The 27,144-nt window shown below is 39.3% G+C and overlaps 1 protein-coding gene across 2 annotated transcripts; it reads right to left on the bottom strand.

The window, feature by feature from the left end:
- Positions 1-4,519: 4,519 nt before the first annotated feature.
- PKIA (cAMP-dependent protein kinase inhibitor alpha) lies at positions 4,520-23,825 on the bottom strand. Of its 2 annotated transcripts, none has more exons than XM_053467576.1 (3): positions 23,692-23,825; positions 7,071-7,248; positions 4,520-5,194 (listed from the first exon to the last, which is right to left on the bottom strand). In XM_053467576.1, exons 2-3 carry the CDS (start codon positions 7,219-7,221, stop codon positions 5,115-5,117), a joined length of 231 nt encoding a protein of 76 aa, XP_053323551.1. In that variant the 5' UTR covers positions 7,222-7,248; positions 23,692-23,825; the 3' UTR covers positions 4,520-5,114. The 2 variants fall into 2 exon arrangements, with proteins under 2 accessions (XP_053323551.1, XP_053323552.1); XM_053467577.1 differs by lacking the exon at positions 23,692-23,825 and adding an exon at positions 17,979-18,124.
- Between the last annotated feature and the right edge of the window lie 3,319 nt (positions 23,826-27,144).

Genomic DNA, 27,144 nt, shown 5'->3' with positions numbered 1-27,144 from the left:
GGGATTTGCCGGGTCCGCCACTCTAAGGGGCCGGGAAGTCCCCACCAAGGCCGGCCTTACGTGTCTGCGGCCGCACAGGATTTAAATTAAAACATCGGGGTTTTTTTTTAACTTTATTTAACATCCTCCATGTTAAATAAAGTTTTTTTAACTTTATTTAACATGGAGGATGTTAAATAAAGTTGAAAAAAACCCCCGATGTTTTTATTTAAACCCTGTGCGGCCGCAGACCCCTAAGGCCGGCCCCTTAGAGCAGGGCCGACCTTTGGGGTGTGCGACCGCACAGGGCGCCACACTCCAGGGGGTGCCAACCTGCGGCACCCGGCACCCCTCCAGAGACGGACAGTAATGTCCGCCGCTGGAGGAGCAGGCTCGCAAGGGAGCGGTATCGGAGGTCTTTAACAGACCTCCGGCTCCCTTGAGTGATTTTAAGCCGGGTTCAACCCGGCTTAAAATCACTCAAGGGAGCCGGAGGTCTGTTAATGACCTCCGATACCGCTCCCTTGTGATCTGCGCGGCAACAGCTGTTGTGCGCCGGGGTTTCTTGTCAGATCCCGGCGCACAACACTGAAGCCGCGCCCACCGCTGTCCGTGCCCTCTGAACCAGGAAGAAGACAGAACTGAAGAAGAGGAGCGAAGAGGAGGAAAAGAAGCTGAAAGAAGAAAGGAAAGGTAGGAAAGAATTAAGTGAGAGTGGATTGGTGTATATGTGTGTGGATTGGTGTATGTGTGTGTGGATTGGTGTATATGTGTGTGGATTGGTGTATATGTGTGTGGATTGGTGTATATGTGTGTGGATTGGTGTATATGTGTGTGGATTGGTATATGTGTGTGGATTAGTGTATATGTGTGTGGATTTGTGTATACGTGTGTGGATTTGTGTATATGTGTGTGGATTGGTATACGTGTGGATTGGTAGGTGTGTTGATTGGTAAGTGTGTGAGAGTGATGGGTGTTATGCTGTACCATTTCCAATGTCTTTTTCATGATCTAATTATGCTCTAAAAGTACATCATAACTCCCATCACTCTCAATTTTTTTCCCAATATAAGACATACCCCGAAAGTAAGACATAGTGGGGCTTTTAGGGATAAAAAGAAAGTAAGACACTGTCTTACTTTCGGGGAAACACGGTATATATATTTTGCAAAAAAAGAAAAAAAAAAAGTTGCTTGGCGACCTTAGTGAATTTTTTTTTATATTGTGTTAATTTTCAGTATGTATACAATTCAATAAAAATATACTCATAGGATGATGCTGTTTTAATAACTTAGAGAGAGCCCCTTCAGGACAATCGCTGTTTTAACATTTTTGTGGTGTTGCTGTTTAGCTGTTCTATTTTATTGTACCCTCACAAATTATATATAATTTTTTTTTTCTTTTCAGGACAAGATGGGCTTTATAGATACCGTTATGTTTACTATAAAAAAAAATGGCAAACTGTGGGGGGGGGGGAAAGCACTTTTTCTGACTTCTTATTTGAAAAATCTTTTACTGATCTACCAATGCTAATGAGACTAACTAGCTAAATAGACTTTAATATTTTAGTTTAGAAATACCCAATGTTCTTATGTTTGTTTTTTTGCAAGTTTATAGGGCAATAAGTACAAGTAGCATATTGCTATTTTAAAACCATTTTTTAAAAATTAAAAAAAAATTATTAGTGAACATTATCAGGAACGGCAATGTACCAGTTTACGGAAAAATTCCAGGGTTTAGGAAGAAGCTTGGACATGGGTAAAATATTAAGTTTAAATTACTTTTTAGTTAGAAAGTACCAACTGATTCTGTAGCATTATTAAGGTTATATACTCTTCAATTATGGGGGTGTCCGTGGCTTAAAGTAATTAGGAGGCGTGTAAAGTCAGGGGCCCTGTTTTGCCCTAGGAGTGTTTCATATGGTCACCTGATAGACATGCTGCCTCTAACAAGATGCGGCTCACTTTAAAAATAAGAGTTCCCACAGGGTCTCTCCAGATCCTCTTGAGAACAGGTACTGCAGCCAGCCATGCAGGTCAATGGAGCCCAGCTAACTAATCACTGTGATCTGTAAGATTAAAAAATATTACAAATGGGGAAAAAATAGTTAGCCCCCCCAAATGTAATACAATTTAAAAAGAGAGGCCCCAGTAATGTCACCATGATATCATAAGGGGAATCATCCAGTTTAAAGAAAATGTCCAGAAACTGTCAATTGTTGACCATGTTTTATATATATATTTTTGTTTATGGAAATTAGATATAATCAAAATAATGGTAACTGAATAAAGCCCTTCCTGTCCTGAAAAAAATATGTATAACTTGTGTGGGTACACTAAATGAGAGAGAAGAGGATTATAGCTGAACAGAAGCACCGCAGAAATGTTATTTAACTACTACTTGGGTGACCATCCCTTATACTTGTCATGTACTGTTTACCCGTTATACAGTGCTGCGGAATAAGATGGCACTATATAAAACAATATTAATATTATAACATTATTCCTGGAAAATGTTTCTATATTCAACAGTTCTAGAAACTTGGTTCCAGTACAGCACTGCATAATATGATGGTGATATATAAATCAATAAATATAATAATGCTGTATTTGGTTACAGAAGTGTTAAATTCACCATAGTAGATGTAAAACCACTTTTCATCAGCCAAGAAATATGTGAGATTTTCAAAAGTAAAAGGCATGTGCATACGCTGGAACTATAAGGGGCTGGCCTCAGTTTGCATGGTCTTGCATGGCCATGCCTTCCATCACTGATATACATAAGTACTCTTACTCAATTTATGCATGAAGTACTCTTTAAACGTATGCACAAGTGTCAGAAGAATTCTAAGTGAAAAATGTTCTTCTCTGAATATGTGTAATTCCTCATATCACCAGGTGAGGGCAGCAGCGTGCTTTTACAACCTTCAGCTATTACCATGGCAGAATTCTGTAGTCTCATGGTGATCGAGTACCAGTTTACGATAAGCCACTGAGCTACTTATTCACTAATGTCCCCCAAACAATCCTATTAATGCATTCAAATAAAATTCCCCTTACTAAACTTGGAGCTAATGACTCTCATCTCAACTACTAGACTTGCTTAACTAAAGTAATCCTAACCCTAAATTCCCCATCTAATTTAAGTCGCTTACCTACTTCACGTGCAATTTACTAATTTACTAAATAAAATTCCCTACTAAACACTATTTAATCAAATTATTTTAATACTATCAATTATTATTTTTAAATAAATATATTTTTGTAAAATAAATAGTATAGATACTTCTGTTGTGATCACAGATTATTATAATAAATGGTGTTGAAAAGTGCTTCAATGGAGAGGGGCAGAGATACAGGCAATGTTGCTTAAGGTTTTTGTGAATGTTATTGGTGAAAAAATTGATATTGGTTAAAACCCAGACGTGGTGAAGGTGGTCTTCCTGTTGCTCAGGAGGAGTTCTAAATGTAGGACGTATTATTACCTCCTGCGTCTTAAGCAGCAAGGATTGTAAAACATTATAGTGTGTCATGCATCTTCAAAGAGATTAAGGTTTACTTGAGGTCTGGGGTATTCCTTTAAATGTAATATCTCTTGGTATTTTACTCAGACACAGTGGGGGAGATTTATAAAAGATACTGCAAGCAATGCCTGCATTGATACTTGAAGCATAATACGTATAAATAGAATTGCTTGCCTCTAAACATATTTCTGTGTTTTTACACCTCTGTTAATTATTGTGCTCCTTTCGGTTTACAATCTACTTTTTGGCCCAATGTATTCTGTAAAATGTTGTAGCAAAACCATTTAAACTTTTGGTGCAGTGAGTTTTGTGTATTTCTCCCTCCTGGAATAGCTTTGGAAATAATCCCTTGTGGTACAGTAAACTGGATTTTTGATAACTATGGAAAAAAAGTTAGTAAACCACTAAAAGGATACAAATTTCATTTTACAACAGTATTATAGCAGAATGATCTTGAAGTCAAATTGAGTACATATTTATAACTATAATCAGACTACTTTGTTAACTTTATTGTTTATTGGAACTAATCAACAACAACACTATTGATTTAGTAAAATTTACAAACATTAAAAAGTGCACTATTACACTTGTAACAAATACAGTGTTAGAAAGAGATACTCATTTTGGAAGGAGTCTGTGTGCCCTTATAATCGCACACTAATCCTCAGTGCATTTGTAGTATCCAGAACTAGAATGTCGTTAGTGCATTAATTTCTACAATAACAAATTCATTTTAAAATTACCTGACATGAGTTCTGTGAAATGAAAAAAAATACAGTAAAAACGAAACCTGTATAAATCGTGATTTTTTTTCCCCCCCTGTATGATATTTGCAACATCTAAGCCAGACAGTGAGATAGATTAACCTAATATATATATGTCACACAACACGGTAAGCTAATTGCTGCTAATAAGTATTGTATGAGGCATGGATATTTTATAATGTACTAAATGCTCATTAACTATAAACTGAGCAATGATATGCCATTAACAGTATAGGCTGATCAGGATAATTTTGTGTTTGACGGAAGCGATACAAAAACCAGCCCTTCTACAAATTGTTAACCAGTACGCATGGCATGTTTCTCACAAGGGCAGTGGAGAAGATTTAACCGTACTTTACAACCATTCGTAAACATCAGAGATTGCTAAAACACAAATTTGATTCTTGATTTTTTTCTTAACATTTTCGCTTCGCTATTTCATATTTCAGTATGCAAATCTTTTGCCAGAGTGATTATTTGAACTGTATAAATCATGGAAGCCTTTGAAACTGCACTTAATTGAATCCTTTGAGTGTTTATAAAAAAAAAAAAAAAAAAAAAAAGAAAAGCAAACTGCACTCGCTAAAAGAGAATCCGTGGCTTCCCAGTGGAATTTCACTTAATTTTCATGTGATAAAATGTGGTTTTCTAAAAAAAAATTCAGCCATTACTAATTCGAAAATTAAGAAACAATCTTTTATGTATGTCCGTTGCTTGTAATGTTTTTGATACGTTCAAATAGTTTTTCACATCCATAATGTAATTATTCATTTCAGTGCTACAGAGTGTAATATTGCTTTTAGGTTTATAACCTTTAGAAAGAATTCTTAACGTATTAGGCAACAGTGTTAGTTTTCCTGCTTTGGTTCCTGGTTCTGATCTTCTGTATTCTGATCACTGGGTTTTGTCTGATCATTTTCATCTCCCGCTGTAAAAGAAAAATAAACATAGAAAAATGTTTAGCATTTTCAAGGTTACAACATTGAAATGTCAAAAATAATAGTAATCTATTAAACCCTTCACATCCGGTGACGTACCTGTTACTTCATGCAAAAAAAATGTCCCTACGCCACCAAAATTGTGGTGACTGCGGGGGCACTGCTGCTGCTACTGTCTGCCCAGGCGTCTGCCCAGGCAGACCAACACAGCCCGCCTGAGCATTTGATCACTCCCATAGGAGCGATTTTGCAGGCTCAACATGCAATCGTCGGCTTACCGCCACAGTCACACACTTGTGTGGGGACCTGCTACAACGTCCCCCTGCTGCATGATTGCTCCATGAGAGTGACAGTGCAGCTTTAACTCTTTCAATGCCACGATCACATCCCAGCTGCCAGCTTCACGGACAGGGAGAAACGCTTCTTCAGTTGCCACATGTGTGGAGACTTGCCTCAACCCTCCCTTGTTGTCCGATCGCTCCATTAAGAGCGATTGTGCAGTGTTAACCCCTTCAATGCCCCTTCAATGCCACAATTGCGTATGACACAATCGCAGCACTGCAAGCTTGTGGGGGCTAAATATCAATAAATGGTGTGCTCCAATTGAAAGAGTTAAAAAAATGTTTAAGAAAAATACTGGCACTGACCTGGAAGTCAAGGGTGCTGCCCGGTCAATTGCTGCAGCAATTAAAGTCAAAAGTGGGCTAATGATGATCAGATCACTCCTGGCCAATAGGAGTGATCTGATCATTATGGCAGCCCTTGGATGACCCTTCCCTAGAAAGAGAGAAGGGTCATCTAAGGTAATAATGGAAAAAAAACATATACATATTCCCCTGATCACTTTTCAGCGCAGGGGGTCGACTAGGGATTGTTACAAACTTGCTGTAAATTTGCGTTTCTCTAAATAACACCAACATTGTAGCCAATACAGGGAAACAGGAAAGGATCACACAGTCCTCTAGTTGGTAGTATTTATGCAAAAGGAATTTATTAACCAACAATTTTTGCAATCTTTGTTTTAACATCACCAATTGCATGCCATGTGACACAAAACTAATAATGTACAATTTTTCTCCTGCTCTGAGAAACAAAATGCAGATAAATTCACCTAGTGGCGCATTCTTGCCTAGGATGCTTAGGCCTAGGGCAGCAGTTGGGGAGATCAGAGATCTATAGCGACCTTACTCCACAGCTAAAATGCATCACGCTGGGATATGACATCATATCCTGGCCCTCAGTATTGTAGATGGCCAAGAAGGTAAGAGATGTGTGTATGTGTGTGTGTGTGTGTGTGTGATTTAAGTAAAAAAAAAAAATTGGCCAGATTCTCATGTGTATCCCCGAATAGCAATCTGCTATATTCTTAAACCTAAACAGTGCCTGTGGTCACCACCCAGCAGAGCTTTGTGGCACTTACTGTAAAAATGTTCTGTTTAACCCCTTCATGACTGTGGAAGTAGGGGATATGCCACAAAAAATGACGTATCCCCTACGCCACGGCCTTTTTGTACCTGTAGGGCTAAGTCATTTGACAGCCTAGTCTCTAGCTGTCAGCATCTGACAGCTGGGGGCACAATTTGTGGACAAGAAATTGACAGCCACCAACCAAGTGACAATTATAGAATACCAGCTAGATTGTGGGGATGTATAACATCATGTTTATGCTCAGCAAAGTTAACAAAAAGACAGACTAATCTGAGACCTGCTTTTCTTTTACGGTCTTATTGCAAACAATGTATTGTTGAAATTCCTTACCCTATAATGTGCCACCTAGTCATTTTCGTGAAGGTACATTTTAAGGAGAGGTCTGTATCTGTAAGCAGATATTACACATTAAAAACTTATTTGTTTAAATATATTTACCAGACTTGTTTAGGTCAAGCTCTGATAACTTCAGAGCCAATTCGCTTGGGTTTCCACTTGCAGATGAGACAAGTATATCATGCAGAGCATTTCTTCTTCCTGTTCTTCCAGAGGCTATGAAATCTGCATACGTAGATTCCACATCAGTCATTGCTACCAAGTATCCACATAGCAATGCCTAGAGGAAAAATGCAGGGTAGCAGTTTTAAAAGACAAACAAAATAATGCACATGACAAAAATAAGTCCAGTTCAAGCATTAATCAAGTTCTTTAATTCTACATAAAATTTCCAGAAGCAATGTGTAATGCTGTACTACAAAACCTAAAATGGCAATAACACCATATTAAGCATTCCTTATTCTTAACAACATTTATTCAACCAATCTTAAATAGGACTGTCCACATTGTATTTTTTTTTTTGCCCAGGGCAACAGAAATCCTGTGACTATCCTACTTATATATTGTATATGAGAACAGCAATCTAAATTTCACCTAAATTTTAAACTTCTATATCGCTCCAAGATATTTGCGATTGCAAGAGAAACGCACGGATGTAAGAAGAGCCAGCCTTATTGATGTAGGCGTGGTTTGCTAGAACAGACCATGAGTTACCACTTGCATGAAATGCCCCGGGTAATACCAATATCCACAATATGTATCTGTGACAAATAACTTTCCCATACATGCATATATATTTGTTAGATTTTATGTGATTTAACGGTTTGAGTGCCACGGTCAACAGATGTATTTCCCTGTAGGGGGCTAGACAATTTTTTTTTTTAGTTTTGCTTTAATTATATTTAGGTGACAACCTTATAAACAGTATGCTTTAGCTAGGCAAATTATATATTTTTCATAATAAGTGAACCTATCCATGTTTGTATACTGGCATACCCACTTGTGGGCAATACAACTCCCATATCCTCTGAAGGTGATGGGATTCAGTGAAGGTTAATGTTAATACTACAGCATACAAAGGGCAAGGATTTATATACAGCGAGTTTGGGTGTTTCGGCCACACCTTTTGCTAACAAGTTTATAAAATCAAGCACCTAGGCAGCCATCTTCATGGACAAACATTGGTAGTAGAATAGGTCGTACTGAAGAGGTCGCTTTCTTCAAATGTGAGACTGTTATAGGATGCCATCTTTGCCATAACTCAGTGTGAGGATTCCACCCTGTCAGCCAGTACACTGTAGGCTAACAAGCCAACCAGCTGCCTCTACTTACCTGGGTGTAACCCTTTTCACTCTGGAGCACCCAGCCCATTACATCCAGCTCAGCCTTGAAGTTTGTGGACCATTTTGCTTTGGCCCTGCACCTGTACCTGTAGGGTTCCTGGCTTCCTGCCTTATGCCCTGCCCAGTGGGCTTCCTACCTTGTACCCTGCCTGGTGGGCTTCCTGCCTTATACCCTGCCTGGTGGGCTTCCTGCCGTCTGCCCTGCCAGTGGGCTTTCTGCCATGTCTGATTTCTTGCTAAGAGACAGTTTAACCTGTATTTGCTTGTCCTGCCATAATATACAATACATAGCATTACCTGGAATTCTGCCTGTGATATATTCCTTTGTGTCTCTCTGTCTTATCCATCTCAGCTGCGAAGTGGTAGACCCACACATACTTACCGAGTGCTGATACGGGTAGCGCATTAACATCACCTGTCCTCTGTTTCATCACTCACTACAGATTTCAAAACTGCCTCTGGAAGCGACCTCGGCATAAGCCCTGAGTGTCGGGAGCTTCATGAAATGGGTTGCCATGGCTGAGCAGCTGCACACAAGCCAAAGATCACTATGTACAATGCCAAGCGAGTGATATAAAGCATTCCGCCACTGGACTCTGTGAAGAAACGTGTTCTCTGGAGAGATAAATCACACATACTTATCTGGTAGTCTGATGTGGGCACAATGAATGGTGGATGCCAGGAAAACACTACCATACCGAAATGCATGGTGCTTACTGTAAAGTTTGGTGAAGGAGAGATAATGGTCTGGCCCTGTTTTTCAGGGGTTGGGCCCCTTAGTTCCAGTGAAAGGTAATCTTAACATAAACGGCATACCAGAACATTTAGACAACTGTATGCTTCCTACTATATCGCACCAGTTTGGGGAAGGGGGTTTCAAGTTCCAGCACTAATGTGTCTCCTATTTCTCTTTTTTCCTCAAAGCTATACATATTGAGTTTCCAGTTTTTTAAGAGGGACAGTGTAAAATACCTTGCTTAAATCCAGAGAGGCGGTATCAATTGCTCCTCTTGGTCTTTTATTTTAGTTACTCAGTCAAATATTAAATTAGACAAGATGTACCTGCAGTAAGCCCATGCTGCTTCTAATCATGCAACCCATTTACATCCAGATATTTAACAATCTTTTCCTTTAGAATGGTGTCACAGAAGCCTCCGTGCCATAGGCTCCTGGAGGGGCCTGCCTCCTTCCTACAGACTATGGGCCCTGGCATTGGAAGAGGTTCTTTCTTTGGAGAGGTGGGTACAGGGAATTCATTGAGACTACTTCTTACCCCTGGAATAGAGTGCCATGTTTCCCCAAGTACAAGAGACTCTAAAGACTGTGGAGCTTGAACACAGATTCGGGGCACCTGGTTTTTGGGAGGAGGTTTATGTGTGGTGTTACTCTCCATCAGGTGAGGACTTACAGGACAAATACCTCCACGGCCAGTATTTGCACCAAGATCTAATTGCCAGCAGGAGTCAGGGAACTGCCCATGTTTACCATCCTCCCCACAGACTACAATAGCGATCCCCCTACCGGACTGAGGTGGGCTTAGTGCAAATACAGAGCCTTGTACTGTTTAAATATTGATGTTTTCAATAAAAAAGAGTTCTGTTTCTGGTGATGACTGAGTGAATTGCCAACGCTCCCTGCTCTGTGTGCTGTTCTTCACTCTACACTAAGCTTCGTGGTTTGGGTGACTGGTTTGTTCCACCAGCCATTCTGAGAGATGGTAAGTGAGGAAGCAAGGTTCTGATAGAGGAACCCAGCTGAGGTACAAGGGGGTTCCGTCACACATGGTTTCCATTAATTTGCCAACTACTGACGTAAGACGTACTGGTCTGTAGTTGGCCGAGTCTTCCCTGCTACCTTGTTTCTTGTACCACAATTTCCAATCCTTTGGAACTGCTCCTGTCAATAGTGCTTGGCTAAATAAGTCTGATAATATTTTTTCCAGGACCCTTTGAAGCTCTTTTAATAATTTTGGCTGTATCCCATCGAGTCATGGAGACCTAAAACCGGAGAATTTTATTTGGATTTTACATAATTCACTGAGAATACTATAATCTCTTGTCTCTATCAGAGTCCCTTGTTATGATCATAAGACCACTTTCCAAACTTCTGATGCATAACTAATTTATCCCAGCCACTGCATGAAGGATTATCCTATCAACATTCTCTGCACCCATTCTAATTCTGTGTCCTGGTCACAAAATATGTTTTCTAGCATTCAATTTTGCAAAAGGTTTCTAGTATATTTCTAGAAGAAATATGGATGTTGACATTAGTCCAAGAGAAAATGCCTTTAGTTCAGGTTGATGCCTTTCATTGGGCCAACATAGAGGAAGATGTAAAGTTATTTAAGCATTAAGGACCCTCCAGGTCTCTACTACAGAATGGTGTTTCCATTTGCTCCTAAACTGATTCCTGCTTGTGTGCTGAGGCTGATGATCTGTTACTCCGAGATTGATACGGACCTTCTTTTGTGAGTACCCGTTTCTGCCATACTCGGATGTTACATATTTGAGAAGATGTTTTTGTTTACTATTATTAGTATATCAAAATTATTCATATATTGGGTTGATTTTTATATATATATACCGTATTGGCTCGGATATAGGCCGCCCCCGTATATAGGCCGCACCCTAAAAGTTTGGTGCTTTTTTAAAGAAAAAGTTTTTTTCTTTAAAAAAGCACCAAAAAAACATGCTGCCACTCTGTCCCCCCCCCGAGATATGCTGCCACTCTGTCCCCCCCCGAGATATGCTGCCACTGTCCCCCCCCGAGATATGCTGCCACTGTCCTCCCTCCCCGAGATATGCTGCCACTGTCCTCCTCCTCCTCCCCCCCGAGATATTCTGCCACTGTCCTCCCTCCCCGAGATATGCTACCACTGTCCTCCCTCCCCGAGATATGCTACCACTGTCCTCCTCTGCCCCCCACCCGACTTGCCGGAGCAGACTCCCGGGTGTCTTGCGGGGCCGGCGGGGGACATCTACGCAATACGCGTATACAACTTCCGGTGCTGGCACATCCAGTGCCGGCACCGGAAGTTGTATTGCGTAGATGTCCCCCGCCGGCCCCGCAAGACACCAGGGAGTCTGCTCCGGTAAGTCCGGGGGGGGGCAGAGGTAAAACGCATCGTGCCGGCACCCCCCCCCCGTGGGAAGTGCTGGCAGGGGAGGCTGTCTGAGCGTATCGGGGAGTAGGATGCAGGTCCCCTGCACCGCTGCGGGGGATCTGTATCCTAACCCCGCTGCCTGCCCGGCGCCCGGGACTGCATGTCCCGGGCGTCGGGCGCTAGACCCCGAATATAGGCCGCACTCCCACTTTAAAGACTTAAAGTGGGGGAAAAAAGTGCGGCCTATATTCGAGCCAATACGGTATTATATATATATATGTTTGTGTTTGTTTCCATTTGAAGAAGAGACTTCCAAAGTCTCAAAAGTTTTAGTAACTTTACATGTTTTTCTACATGTAATCAACTTTAACTAAAGAGGAAGGAAACATATACACAATATGATATTGTCTTAAAACATGCAGTATAATTACGATGTATAACTTGAATGAGTTTATCCAACAAGCTGCAATGCAAGCCAGATTGACAACGCTGTATGCACTGTTCTAAAAATAACGAATTAAACAGTTGGCAGATGAATATGATATTCAGAATTAAATTTCAACCCATTAAACTTCGGAACTGAAACAAGTTTAAATAGATATATAGAGAGACCTATATATATTGGTGTCAGACAAAGTAATGTAAGCTTATTTTTTAGAACAGCAGTTATCTTTATAAATCAACATGAAAATTATACAAAAAGGTGTCAGCGGCAACATTTTAGGGGTGCCAGGCTACCTGGGGTCTGCTATTTATATATTGTTCTATAAAGAAAAATAGTTCTCATGTTTTACAAAATGTTTGTTAAAAAAAGAACCAAGAAAAAGTTCTGGCATAATACAAATATCCAGTTCTAAATATATTACCTTACAAGTTTAAATAGTCGGATATGGGACAATCAACAGGAACATTGTACTGGTTTCCAGGATGATTGCGCCACACTTAAGACTTTGCTCCAGTATTAGTGTGTATAAATATGCCTCTATGTACCAAGCTAAAAAAAAAAAAAAAGAGAATTAAAATGATATCCGATATTTGGAAGTTGCCGGGTCCAATAACATATCATCTTACTTAGGACATTTACCGTTTCTGTGTAGTGTTTGTAAGAGCTGGAACTTCACAATCGTCAGAGGGATAAGTAAGCAGGCAGCAGGTACTCATTCAGTTAAAACGGTGTGGATGCCAAGTGGCAGAGACATCAAGATCCACAACAAGATGTCAGATATCATATTAACCAGAGAAGTTACGAAACTGTCCAAACTGTTTCTGTAGAAGAGCCAGATGAGCAAATATTATTTGCAGTAGATCGGGTTGCTTGCAGTCTTGTGCCATGCTTAGCTCCAGTGTATGACAAAGTTTAAGATGCACACTTACTAGAAAGATCAAACTAATTATACATTGAAAATGTTGCAGAGTCATTGGCGTTGGTTTGGGAATCCAAAACCAGCCTTCCTTGCTTTTGCCTCTTTTTCGAGTAATAGTAAAAGTGCAATAGCACTTAGTATACAGATGGATAGGGCCTGGCAGGTGCGATGCCCGTAAACCCATAGCTGGTGATAAAGACAGAATTTGATGGCTTTTAAGAACCATTCTGCTCATTCGGTCTGCCCAGTTTTTCTGCTGTGAAGACTCAAACCTTAATCAGTCATTGGTCTCATCAAAGTCCAAATACCTACCCCACGCGTGTTAAGATTCCCCCACGGTATAAGCCTCAACCATTTCTCATTGGAGACTGTTCCAATTATCTACCAACCTCTCAGTAAAGTAAAACATCTAGGTGGGAAGGATCATTTGTTTTTGTTTTTTTTTACAGAAAAATAACCAATTTCCGTGTATGTACTGCATTTCTTTCCAACCCCTTGACCATTAATGCAATTGGGAAGATGTCAGTGCCATTTTTTGGTAATTCATCAGTGAATAATGAATTGGTGTTTGTAATTAACCTAGCAATACAGGTCAGAGCCTTGTTCAGAGCTGTAAGCATGGTACCGGGGCTCCTGTAGATCAACGGCCTATTCTCTTAAACCTTTCATACCTGAGGGTACAATAGACATAACAGTATATGATTGATGACAGGACTATGGTACCTGTATCCAGGTGATTATGTACCTCAACTTTAACAATGATGATCTATGCCCACATAATAGGCTTTAAAACCCGCTATTTCCATAACTAGGAAAGGAAAGACACAAAAGTGCAGTCTAAACAAGGATTTTAAAACAAAAACTGCTCAGGAAAGAAACGGCAAAACAAACCATTAAAATAGCAATGCATTGTAAACCTCTCTTTCAATAAAAATGATCTCATTTGCCGTATAAACAAAGGTTACTCGAAATGCTATTTTCAGATGTAATGGCTAAGATACAAAACTACAAATTAAAGCAACTGCCCAATTAAGTGTAATTGCTATTTATTATAATATATAGTAGATGTTCCTCTGCTATCATATGGTTGGTTGAAAACACAGTTTTACCGGGGAAATACATAATACAGCAACAACAGACTTATTTATTATAGTGGCGATATGTTAATTAAGTATTATTTTATATAAAAGACTTGCATAGTGCAACAAGACAAGACCATTTAAAATTAGATACATCCTGAAAATGCGAGGCAGGATCAGCATCATGTAGAAAGGTTAAAGAAACCTCTCCATAATGTTCCCTGAAACTTAGAAACTGTGTTTAAAGGTTTATTAGACAGTTTTGTCATTCCTCCAAAGCGCTTCCCTATGTATGATATCAGCACAGTCTACAGACATTCCCACTTGCCATTTCATGCTTGTGCGCGTGAAACAGCAAAGCTCTACAAACCCCAATAGACACTGATGGGAAGATGTAACTGATGTTACAGGTGTGATGGGAGTGATGTGATAGGATTGGTGTATAAAGGAGTGAGATGTTGTGTGTGAGGGAGTGAGGTTCTTTTAAAGTAGAAGACCTTTTATGGTAGAGATTGGCAGCCAGAGCAGTACAGAGAGGAAGGGCTAAGAGGCCCCACCAAACCATTTTTAACAAGAAAATACAGCCTAACAGGTTGCTATTTCAACTGATAATGAATTACCTGAAACAGATATGTAATTAAGACCAGTCAAAAGACAGAGTAACAGTGCTCCAGGATGCACTTGGAACAAGATGGTTCTGCTACGTGGCAACCAGTGGAATTGTCCGGTTAGCCGGTACTCTCACTTGGTCTTTGTGGCGATAAGACCAGTTTTAGGTCTTTACTCCAGAATAGCTTTTTAAAAATGCTTAATGTACACTCCTCAGTTCACTCAAGTTTAATTTGCTTTATGAGCATATGCATGTTTTGAACAGTTAAAAAAAAAAAAAAATAAGTACCAAGTTTTCAACACAGTAAATCTGCTACATGTCACAAGTATCAGAGGTTTTATTCAGTCCTTTAATGTGAGACGGTTGTAATCTGATTTCCAGCAGGCTGAACACAAAAAAGAAAAACCACAAACTGTGATCCATCCCAAGCGGAACAAACATTTGGTCTGACACAATGAAAACATTTAGCAAACGTTTATCAGATCAAAAAAACAACGAATAAAATAACAAAAACATTTTACCATCGATTTTAAGAAAAAAAAACTAGTACTGGATAAAATCTTGCTTTAACTCCAGCCATCACATGCACATTAAAGTATAGGATAGCTGCATGGTCCCTTTTCATAGTGTGCACCTTACAAATGCAGGATGTCTCCCTTCGCATCCGTACCTTTCTCCTCCCCTAGCTATTTTCAAAGCAGAAGATTCATCCAAGTACATCTCCTTGGACATTATATACTCACCTCTAGTTGGCTCCAGCGTTGGTTCTGCGAATCGGTATAAATGAAAAGTACATTGATTTCTAAGGGAGCATCTTTCCTGTCAGTGGTGCTTTGGACCAAAGAGGAGGGCAGCTGCAGCTTCTACCTCAGGTTTTCGTTTTTGAAGAATGCATAGTAATCCCTTAAAACCTTCATGACTCTCCATGCTGTCATGAAAAAATGTGCCAGAAAAATCAGGAAGCTATGGAGGGAGTGTTTATAATAAATGTGTGTGAGTTTTATTGGCACACTCACAATTTCTGAAAGTAAGCCTTAGTTATTCAACTCTTAATTTCACACATTCTATCTTTTATGGACACCTTACTTACTATTTGATGTGAGTGAATATTGTCTCAAGAGATCTGCAAACCGCTAAAGCAAGATCCTCCTTTACTATGAATAAATACTTAATATGAATTCTTCTTTAGTTGGGCTATAAGGGACAGTCAACAGTCCCTGTGATATTTACGTTCGGCATATATGTATGTATATATTTTTGGAGCCTCCACCCTATAGATCATCAACATGGGAGCTGCTGTAACCCATTTTGATGTGGAAACTACTACAGAATGTGCCACTAAATAATACCACTAAACAAAATTGTGGTGGGTATTATACTGAATAACCCAGATACAACAATGATTTTCACAAGCTTTGTCACTGACACTGGTATTCCGGTACAGACACTGCCAACGGGCAGCTGACCTTGGGTTTACAAATAATAGGGGATATCTCTTCTCACTAAAGCCTATTTATTAAACTAACTTAGTAACACAGACTCATACTGATCACCCTCAGCCATAATGATGCAAAAACCCATACACACTGACCACTCTGTGTCATTCTGAAACCACACTGCTCTCCCACACATGGTCCGAGCTGACAAGCATTATGGTGAATGCTACTGGCTTCCTTGAATATTTCTTTTACATCATGTACAATATGTTCAGGAATAATTAGAAAGCTATAATTCTTCATATTGTCAGAATATCAGTGGAATGTACAAAGGTGTGCACAAAATGCCCTTGGTGCTGTAGTGGAAGAAACATAAAATATGATCTGGACAGCATTAAAGGCACTCTTCCCCAATATTTGGTTGCACAACTCCTGTAAACAATGACCATCTCTTGTAGACACATTTAAGCTTCTTTCACTTTAACTGAATTTTGTTCAAGCTCTTGAATGTTTGCAGGTTTCCCTTCCCCAATGGCAGATTTCATCTCTTTTCATAGGTTTTCAATTGGATTGAATTCAGGACCCATTGATGGCTAGTCTAAAACAGGTCACTTTTATATTTTCAACCTTTCTTTTGTGCTTTGAGATGTGTGCTTTGAATCATTGTCCTACGGAAGGACCCATGATCTTCAGACAATACCTAGTTTTCTGACACTGGGTGGCACATTTTGCTGTTAAATGTCTTGGTAATCCTCTGATTTCATTCATATGTTCAAGGCCTCCAGTAAAAGAGGCAGCAAAGCAGCCACCATAACATTATGGATCCTCCACCATATTTACTATACCCAATGGCATGTAGGGTATTATTTTCCTTAATTTCATCACCTATAAATATATCACTGGTCTACATTAACAAATAGCTGTACTTTGGTTTCCTCTGTCCATATAACCTTTTCACAGAATGATTGTGGTTTCACTGTGTAGGGTTTGCCCTTGGCCATCACCCTTCTTGGTTTAGTCTGTGGCATATGGTACAGGTTGAATAAGTCCACATTTAAATGGCATAGGATGAATGTTCCAGGTAAGCCTTAAGCTGTGAGACTGTCTTGCATGAGGATTTTGTCTAGTGTTTTCCTCTTGCCACCAGCTCCCAGGAGGTTCTTGACAATTTCACGAGCAGCAAACGTCTTAATAGTATTGTGAACTGTTGAAACAGGGATGCCAGGGTCTTTAGGGATGGCCTTTTACCCTTTAGAATTCTCATGTTTGTTGATAATAGCATTTCTACAATTTCTTTTTGTGTTATTTTATACTGTACTGTTTTGTGAGTGTGTATAGACCAAAACAGTTTCATTACACACTTTCTTTTCCAAAAGATATTGTTCATAATGTACGAAATACTCACAGGTCCCAATAATTGTTGCCACTTGTAGCTATTACTAATAACATAAGATCATTAACTGACCTTAAGGATACTTAACAATTTTTAGTGCAAATTTAAAGCAGTTTTTTTCACAAGAAAGATTGCAGAGGAACATTGTAACCTTCCCCTTGAGTTTTCCTCACTCATCTTTAATTTTTAAACAATGCATCCCAAATAAGTAAACCTAAAATAGCTTTGTTTCCCCTTTCTTCAAACAAGCATGCTTAAAGCTGATGGTTGGTATTTATGTACTGAAAAAAGCACCAGAAATACACCATGGGTGTTTTGATATACCACATTTACCAATATAAATACTGATTGCCCCTTACCCCCAAGAAAAATACCCCCCACAAATACATATATATCCAAAATTCACTTACAAGCAGTTCAAGGCAGACTAGTATACATTTATAATTTCCATGATGCATCTTTTATAGACTGAACCATTTTTTTGTGCATTCATACAGCTGAATAAGAAAATGTGTTTAATTGAAGCATCAACAATTAAATTAGTTCTGCTGAAACGAGCGTGGGACAACTAATTTAAATGCCCTCCAATACAACCTATAAATAGTCCAAATAACTATAAATAGCATCACTACACAACACACGGATAACACAGACTAAAGTATATTACAAAGATACTTACTTTTTTGTATTTTGTCTTATCAAAATCCTTCCAGAGGCCTTTATGAAGAGTATTTACATATGAAGGCTAAGAGTTTGCGACATTCATTGCTGCCTTTCTATTTTGGTTTTGCTATGTCACCACCTTCCCATTGACTGTGACAGCTGCCCCCGTAAGTGGAGTTTTACCCAACAACAAAGAACAAGACAGGATTACAAACTGGATTTGATAAGTCTGTCTCGCTCTTTACTGATTTAATACAATGACCGATACGTAGCTCCCACACAGGGTTAAATCTTGAAAAACATATCAAGAGAAAGGAATTATTTTTTAAATAGGTATATATATATATATCAAACACGATGAGTAGAATATAAGTATTAGAAGGAATTAGTTTTAAAGTCAGACATAAAAATGCTTTTAAGGCACAGAGGTTAACAATGATTTGGAATTTTATCCTTGGAGCTTTATATGCTACATTATGTCTGTGATGATATCTGCCAGGAAACCATAATTTGCTGGGGCAGTCCTGAAAACAGGTTTATGCCCTGTGTGCTAGTTCCATGATTACGACTCACATTAAATGAAGGAGAAGTGGGGTACTAAACTGCCATAACTTCCTGTGATATCCTTTATTGTGGAATGTATATGTCTACATCAGGGCACGAAACCACTTCATGGCGCCCAGGGTTGTGCAGTCAGAGTCAGTGTGTTTATGTGTAGTATGTATAGTCAGTGAGTGTGTTTATGTATACTGTAGTATCAGTGTACATGTGTGTATATGTATAGTGCTGGAGTCGGTGTGTGTGTATACTCTAGTGCAGAGTCATTGTGCATGTGTGTAAATATGGAGTGCTGGAGTCAGTGTGTGTGTGTGTGTATATACTGTAGTTCGAGTCAGCTTGTTTGTGTGTGTAAGAGTCAGTGCGTATATGTATAGTATAGTCTGTGGATGTGTATATGTATAGTATAGTATGTGGATGTGTGTTTATGTGTGTATATGTATAGTGCTAGAGTCAGTATGTAAAATGTGTAAATGTGTAAATATGAGTAAATGTAGCCAGAGTTAGTATGTCTACTGTATTGTAGTGCCAGATTCAGTGCGTATGTGTCCATAGTGTTAGCTATCATGTATGGTGTTGTTTGTTACAGTATGGCATTCGCATGAGTGTGTATGTCGGCATATAGTGTTAGAGTGTGTGTATTCGTGTATAATGTTAGCATGTGTGTACATGAGTGTAGGATGTTAGCATGTTTGTGTTACCATAACGTGTTAGCATATGTCTGTTACTGTATGGTGTTAGAGCGTGTAAGTGTGTGGTAGTATATAGCAAGGTTTGACAAACTCCGGACGCCAGGAAAATAAAAACATGATTAGGGAAGGAAAAAAACCTTGCTCCTAACTTTTCTGGCTGGATCCTAGATCCCAACAAAATTTGTTGACCCTTGGCTAATATGCATGGGCAATCAGCCTGTTCTTTAAGAATATTTAGCTTCACATTAGGATAGGTTAGTTGTCTCAAAGCTTTCCAGTTTATATTGGCTTTCTGGTGCCTAGGGTTTGTAGGGGAAACCCCACCAGCACCTTGTCCCCCTACCTCCTCCTGGGACGGACATACCACACCAAGTCTGAGCACGGACATATGATGTAATCTCCCTGCATTCAGATGCAAGCAGCATACAAGGACTATGAGAGAGCAGAAGAGCTGTCCTGAGCCAACAAAGGCAGAGGTTAAAAAAAAGTAAACGTGTAAATATTTTACTGAGTTTGTGTGTGAGTATATGTATATGTCAATATGTTAGGGAGTGTTTGTATGTGTATTAAAGTAGGTTACCATTTGTGTTAGTGTGTGTATCTGCATGTGTCTGCACCTTACTGTGTGGTCAGTATGTTAATGAGTGTGTATGTGTGTCTGTATGTATGAAGGTATGTTACGGTGTGTGTATATATGTTACTGGGTGTGTGTGTGGTTGTATGTGTATGTGTGTTTAAGAATGTTTGTTAATTAGTATCGTTGAAAGAAAAAATGGCTCCTACATTTTTTGGCTGGCTCCTGAATCCCAACAAAGCTAACACAAACAAGCTTCTTAACTCTTCATCATCTTCGCCTTTAAAAGCCCTGTATTTTAGACACTCTTGCCTATTTAAACTATTCCCACGGCAATACTAAGCACCCCGTCTCCAACCACCTGTTTACCTTTTAATTCTGTTACATTTCCAAACACAGACTGACAATGCAAGCTCTTAACCATTCCTTTTTTACCCATGTGTCCAAATGTTTAGCAAATAATAAAGGAAACATAGCCAAATGTTTTCATTAATAGCTAAACGTGGGCTAGTTATATACTTATATCCAAGCACATCTTAACTCTGAAGGGGTTTAGCAATTTTATTATCATGTTTTCATGATGAAAGAAAATGTATAGATATATTTAGGTATTTATCCCAATTTTGGAAACAGCCCATATGCCATGGTATGTCATGTGTTTTTGGACATGGCAGGGTAAAAATCGTATCAAGCACATGCACGTTTGTAAGTTTTTTTTTAGTTTATTTTTTTATGAATGTGTACCCTAAATCTATGGATCTACACTGAGATAAGTCACCATCACATCCTCACAATCCAAGTGTAAAATAAATTAAAAAATGGTTTAGGTTTTTTAAAAAAGGAAAATAAAAAAAGGTAGCAATACAAAGACTGCTCATTACTCTATAATGAAGCAGTTAAAAATATATTTTAAAACGTTTATGTACTTACCTCTGCTGTTTATTTGCAATTGATAGACTGCCATTGGCAACGTGCATGTGACTGGCTCCTTTAGCCATCAAATGCATGAAAGGGCCTTCACTTGGTGCTGGTCTGCCTGGGTTGCTGTTAGTAGCAGAGGACATAATATTACATCCGTGACTTTAAAGGCCAGTTTTGCAGGTACATAATATTACGTCATCCGTCCTTAAGGGGTTAAACAGCAGACATCTGTAAATCAGGGAACCCATGTGACCATGGGTAAATCACTGAAAAGTGACATACATTGTGTTTATTGATAAGTGTAGCTTAACTTGCTAACCAAACTTTTAGTTAATTTGAAAAAAGAAACTTTGTCTTATTTTGAAAGTTATTTTTAAATGTTATTGGCTCTTTGAATTATAATCTATAAACTACTACTATTCTGGATTTTAACATTACCTGCATTCTACCATTATCATAAATTGTAAGCTTGTTTGAGCGGGGGCCTTCCTTACCTCTTGTTTCTGTAAGTCAAATGGTTATGTTATTTACTACTTGTTATGTTTATCTACTGAGGAATATGACGGCACTATAAAAACAATAAATAATAATAATAATAAATACATAAAATACAATAAGCAGTAGGATGAAGCCTCAGCAAACTTAGGTTAAACTATGGAGAAAGCAATTCTACCTTACATGACTCCCAAGAACCTAACCGTAAAAGAAGGCATCCCTAAGAATGCAATATAAAAATACGAATCTAGTCCCTAGCTATAATATGGTGGCTTTTTTTCTTAACTAATATCTATGAAAAAACTGCAAGAATCCGCTGATGTTTTTCTAAAGTTAACATAATTGACTAGACACTCTTAACATTAGTTTGTCTTTTGCTTCTGCCACTCAGCAGTGGCAGTACATCACAGAATTACTGAACAAAGCTCTATTGTCAAGTCGAATATAGATTTAGAAAATGCGCTTGAGACAACTACTTGGTACAAGTTCTCCAATATGCTAGAAACTCTTCTAAATGTTTATCAGAAATTCTCTCTGCCCACTGTAGTGAAACTGCATTACGTCATCCCAGCAGACACTGGTTTCTTTTGTTGTCTCTAGCTGAATGCATTTACAATTTAATTGAATGACGAAGCACATTTTTCCGAGTTTCCTGCAATAATTACGAATAGCAAACGATAAGGACTTAACTATATATTTTTTTTATATTTTTTTAAAAAAATCCTACAAGCTAACTCGGGTTATACATCAACCTGAATGCAAGCTGAGCAGATCAATCCAACAGTGCACATGTGTCTATTTCAGAATGTACACGCTTTCCACCTTCTTATGTTAGGGGAGTCCTAAGTCTTTGTGCCCACTGTTCCCAGAACGCAAATCCAGCCAGAGTGTTGTGGCTGTATAGAAAGTAAATATTGACGGAGGAAATGCTTTGACCATATGTACTATTTTATGTAAAAATACTTCTCTCTGATTGATTTACAGCCTTCCAAATACGTTTTAAAACACTATGGCACTATATAACTAAAACACTTGGCTAGGCTTAACCTATGGCCAAAATGTACCTGCCCTCTCCTGTAAGCACATGAAGAGGGTTAGAAGTGAATGCGATATTAGCGAACCGGATCATGGGGAAAAAGACTGAAAAACACTTAAACTGTTGCCAAAACAAAGGTTAAAAGGGACAATTTAATGTCCTTGACATTATTTCCCTTTTTTCTTATATATATATATATATATATATATATATATATATATATATATATATATATATATATATATATATATATATATATACTGTATTTCACCTACACACAGTACTTACCGCATCCTCCACTTCCCACCTGTATGTTCCTTGTGGCCTGCAGCTCCTTCACTGAGCGACAATCTGATCTGGTACCATGACGTGCAGCAATCATCCTCCCTCACTTAACGGCGATCTCATGTCTGGTTGCAAAGTGTCAGTGTCGGAGGAAGATTGCTGCACATCGGATTGGATTGCCGCTTTGTGGGGCAGGTGAGAGTTATGGACAGGACAACTCCTAAAGGGAGCTAAACGCATATCTCCTACGCTACACTTATTTAAAGCTGTAGCACTTTAGGATCCCTAAGGTTCATGAATCGGTTGCATTGAACTCCGGGACAATGCTCTTTCAGGATCGTAACAGTACCTGAACATCCAAATCTGGAGCTAATAGAGAAAAAGCAGTCTGAAGATATAAATCAGCGCATGTACCTTTCCTCTTTAAAGCATGTAATATCCATTTAGAATGTTTTAGATTAACACTTTATACTGTGCACACATTTAATAGGTAGCTTATGCAAGAGCAGGCAGACACTGTTGCTAGGCAACAGAGCATGGCCTAGTTGGTACCCTCCTTATGAACCAATAGCTAGGAGGGCTTTTTCTTGCCGCACACATGCTCCAAGTAGGGACATTGTATGCTTTCAATTATTAATTATCCACCTAGAGGATTTAAGATTTTACATTGCAGGAGTTCAGATACAAACATCAACCCCTTACTGTTTCGCAGCAATCAATCACTATAACAAAATCAGCAGAACACACGCATTACATCTTATTTCTTTTTTTACGTGCATCCCTCCGCAGCCGTATCCACCTCCCAGGGTGCCACATGCCTTTGTATTTGTGTGTACTGAACAAAACACAGATCACAATCACATGCAGAGCTTGCATAAGACTTCTAAATAATGAAAGAGCTGAATTTGCAGGGAAATGCGAGCCCCCTAGTTGAATATTTTTTACAATACATTTGGTGCATTCTTTACAAAAATCCACAGATCTTAATGTTCTGATTACAATATCACCTCAATGCATTTTAATGTACAAAAAGCAATAAGGGATTTAAATGCATTTACATTAGATCAGCAGGTGCAGAATATATTAAATATATACGTATGTGTGTATGTATATGTGTGTATGTATATATATATATATATATATATATATATATATAATGAATTTTTACCTTTGCTTGTCTTCTTTTGTAGAAATCCCCAGCACTATGCGATGATCAGTTCAAACTGAAATGGTCTGCAGCTGGGAACTGGGTGATTTTAATAAGCAGACAATATCAGTGCTCCTCCAGCAGACAGCAGCTGCTTTTTTTGCTTTTTTTTTTTTTGGAGCCTTTTGTCACGCCTGTCTACTGCTTTTTTTTTCTTCAAATAGCTTTATTTGTAGGAAGGCAAAGTAAACTGAACGACAAGGCAACACAAACTTTACATGTTTACAGGTTCATTTTGTATTTCACACAGCTAGGTTACTCAATATTTAAAAAAAAAAAAAAAAAAGCAAATGCATTATTTAAATCCATATAAAAGTTTATTTTTCAGATTCGAGGACACCTTTTCCCCGCCAAGCTGGAAGAAGCCATAAATCTAAAGTAATGTCAAATGATTATTCTTTACACAGATATAACACATTATTACATAGACAGATATATTATACGTTGTATAAAACAACTTATATAAACAAATTAAAGAAGAGGTAAAGAATAAAAAATATTTTAAAAGCAGATTAGTTCTAAATGAAGTGAAACATAACAATCCTCACATTACACTCAGGGCCGGACTGGGACTGAAAAGCAGCCCTGGAAGAATTTGGAGACCAGCCCCATATAGTTTATCTCACGGTGAAGCTCTTATACCCACACGCACCCCTTATACACACCCGAGTCACAGTATGTGCCATTCTTTTTATCTCATTATTTGTATTAAAATGCCAGAAAGCAAAAGTGTTAAAAGGCCCTAATAAATGAAATACATTACACATAATGGGATCAAAACATTTACTACTGCGAACATTTTTAGATGAAAGAGTTCCATTTTATTCAGTGGAACAAAACACTGATCACATTATTCTTCACGATATTCTGGTAAGAAACTTTTATTTCTTTATTAATTCATGTAGACTATTTTTTTCTATATTTAATAAAAGCTATGATTGAGACATGTTTGGTTTTTATTTCCTTTCATTTGACAACCTACCCCCGAGTTATGCACCTCTGCCCCCAGGCTTGCCACTCTGCCCCCCTGATATGCCTTCTAACCCCCTATATGCCACTCTGCCTCCAGAAATGCCTTATACCCCCTATATGCCACTCTGTCCCATGATATGCCTTCTAACCCCCTATATGCCACTCTGCAATATAGGGGGTTAAAAGGCATATCATGGGACAGAGTGGCATTTAGTGGGTATAAGGCATTCCTGGAGGCAGAGTGGCATGAAGGGGGTTAAAAGGCATATCATGGGGCACTCTGCCTACAGAAACGCCTTATGCCCCCCTATATGCCACTCTGCCTCCCCAATATGCTTTATACCCTCCTATATGCCCCTCTGCCCCATGACATCCCTTTTAACTCCCTTTATGCCACTCTGCCTCCAGATATGCCGTTGACCCCCTATATGTCACTCTGCATCCAGAAATGCCTTATACCCCTATATGCCACTCTGCCTCCCCGATCTGCTTTATACCCTCCTATATGCTCCTTTGCCCCACTATCATGGGGCACTCTGCCTCCAGAAAAGCCTTATGCCCCCTATATGCCACTCTGCCTCCCCGATATGCTTTATACCCTCCTATATGCTCCTTTGCCCCATGATATACCCTTTAACCCCCTTTATGCCACTCTGCCTCCAGATATGCCTTTTGACCCCCTATATGTCACTCTGCATCCAGAAATGCCTTATACCCCTATATGCAACTCTGGCATATAGGGGGTTAAAAGGCATATCATGGGACAGAGTGGCATATAGGGGGGTATAAGGCATTTCTGGAGGCAGAGTGGCATATAGGGGGACACACTTACATACACACACGCCGATTTTTTTTGTTTTTAACAAATACAAAAAACATTATACAGTACAAAAAATACATTATTGTACTCACCTTCTACTTCTCTTGACTTCCTGGTAGCTGCACACTGTTCTCCTCTATGCTGACAGGATGCCACTGACCTGACATCCGGTGCTGCAGCAGTCTCCACCTCACGCTGCTCCCATCACTATGCAGACATCAGACTGCTGGGAATGTAATCCGGCCGGCCGGAGCTACTTTAACACTTTTTTTTTTTTTATTTATATGGTAAGCTGGATCGGCTTGCCATATAAAGTAAAAAAAAAGTATTAAAGCAGAGGCGGCCGGCGGCATCAGCACGCACCGGCCGTTTAGATTACATTCTCGGCAGTCTGATGACTGCATAGTGATGGGAGCAGCGTTAGGGGTGAAAGGTCAGTGTGAGGGGGCGGAGCTTTCACCCCTCATGCTGCTCCCATCACTAGACGGCCATCACACACGGTTGCTGGGTGCTGATGCCGGCCGGCCGGCCGCATCAGCACCCACTTTGATTAGATTTCGGGCAGCCTGGGGGGCAATTGTCCCCCTGCCCAGCCCGCCCCTGGCACCGAGGGAGGCGTTCAATGCCATTTGCAGCCGCTCAGCGGCTGTCTTCATGGTTAGTCTGCCGGCCGCCCAGCCGACGGACCTTCCGGCCCACCAGGAAATTTCCCGTTATCCCGGTGGGCCAGTCCGGCCCTGCAAACGGGTCTTATCTAATGCCAAAATCTATATTTCTTAATACAAACAACTCGCAAATGTATTAGCCTATAAGTTAGTGAAGAGGTGAGATTTGTAGGTAAATAAATATCCAAAGGTAGAGACAGAGCTCACCACAGTATGATGGGTCTTTAAAAGTAACCAAAACCCCCTTAGGTATAAAGATGCCATCTCTTCCTTACTACGCAACAGCTACCCATTGGGATGGGGTAAAGAAGGTGTAGGCAGACACAGGCCCCTGTTTTACATTTGGTAATTAACTTATTTAGTTCTTTTGAAAATAATGTAAAAGTTTTTTCTGAGTGTTAGCATGCAAGTGGATGTGTCTGTTATGGTGAACCCTTACCTCAACTGACTGCTGAACTTGGTAAACACCCGCACAGGGATTTGGGCGGGGACACAGTCTCCTTTTGTTTTTGCAAATGTATCTATTTATTATTTATTAGGCAATTTAATTGAGAACATAATACTTACAGAGCTAATAAATGCAATTCCATTGGGGAGAACGTCAATGTCTTCTGATTCGGCCTCTGTAAAGAGTTTTCATATAACTTTAAAAGAACCAACATTATAAAACAGATAAAGCCTCGGCAAAGACCGGGTCCGCCACTCTAAGGGGCCGGGAAGCCCCCCACCAGGGCCGGCCTTAGGGGTCTGCGGCCACACAAAGCTTAAATTAAAACATCGGGGCTTTTTTTTTTTTTACTTTATTTAACATCCTCCATGTTAAATAAAGTTAACAAAAACTTTATTTAACATGGAGGATGTTAAATAAAGTAAAAAAACAAACAAACAAAAAAACCCCGATGTTTTAATTTAAATTCTGTGTGGCCGCACACCCGTAAGGCCGGGCCCTGGTGGGGG

Source organism: Spea bombifrons, chromosome 5, assembly GCF_027358695.1.
Source record: "Spea bombifrons isolate aSpeBom1 chromosome 5, aSpeBom1.2.pri, whole genome shotgun sequence".
Lineage (NCBI taxonomy): Eukaryota > Metazoa > Chordata > Amphibia > Anura > Pelobatidae > Spea > Spea bombifrons.
This window is presented reverse-complemented; position numbering and strand designations above follow the sequence as displayed.